The 683-nt window shown below is 45.7% G+C and overlaps 1 protein-coding gene across 1 annotated transcript; it reads left to right on the top strand.

Annotated features, from left to right (window-relative positions):
- Positions 1-431: 431 nt before the first annotated feature.
- On the top strand, positions 432-654 carry T265_16198 (hypothetical protein; the record flags this gene model as incomplete). Its single annotated transcript, XM_009179749.1, has 1 exon — positions 432-654. A coding segment is annotated over one exon (222 nt), but the record flags the coding sequence as incomplete, so codon positions are not given.
- Positions 655-683: the final 29 nt, after the last annotated feature.

The following is a 683-nucleotide window of genomic DNA, read 5'->3' as shown; positions in this document are numbered from 1 at the left end:
TCTAGTTCTCTGTCCGCTTCGTGCATTACTGCGTCACTTCCATCCTATCAGTGCGCGTAACAGATGGGGGTATTTAAGATCAGATGAAATTGCAGTTGACGGTCAGAGTATTTATAGCTCTACAGTCACTTGTTTTCGTGGTATGAATCCTCCACTACCCTGGCGATAAGCATACGGGTGTTAATTTGAAAGAAGATGTAGCTCCCGATTATGCTTCTACGGAGACTAACACCAATACGCTTCTGTGTGGTTTCCCCTGACGAAAAACCTTAAACTGCCCAATTTTATTCCTTGTTTTCAGTTATACGAAGCCTATCGTCATCTTATTTCACTAATCTTTCACAGATACAGACGTTCAAGAGTTCCGGCACTTTGGGGCTGCCCTATTCTGGCAACAACTTTCCGCGTTGCTCACCAAACGTTGCATCTATATGCTACGTCATCCCGTGGTCATACTTAGCCAGTTCTGCATTCCCTTCACTCTATGCCTGATTGCATTGTTCATCTTCCGTCATCTTACGACCATGACACATTCGGATGATCCCTGTCTAGCACTCTCACTAGCACCGTACGGTAGTGGATTGATTGTGACATTCGCCAATGAGGCGAATGATACGTCCTCAGACGCTTCCGCCTCAATATCCGAGCAGATGCTGTGGGCTTACAACTCCCAATTTGATACC

This window comes from Opisthorchis viverrini (assembly GCF_000715545.1).
Source record: "Opisthorchis viverrini unplaced genomic scaffold opera_v5_7118, whole genome shotgun sequence".
Lineage (NCBI taxonomy): Eukaryota > Metazoa > Platyhelminthes > Trematoda > Opisthorchiida > Opisthorchiidae > Opisthorchis > Opisthorchis viverrini.
This window is presented reverse-complemented; position numbering and strand designations above follow the sequence as displayed.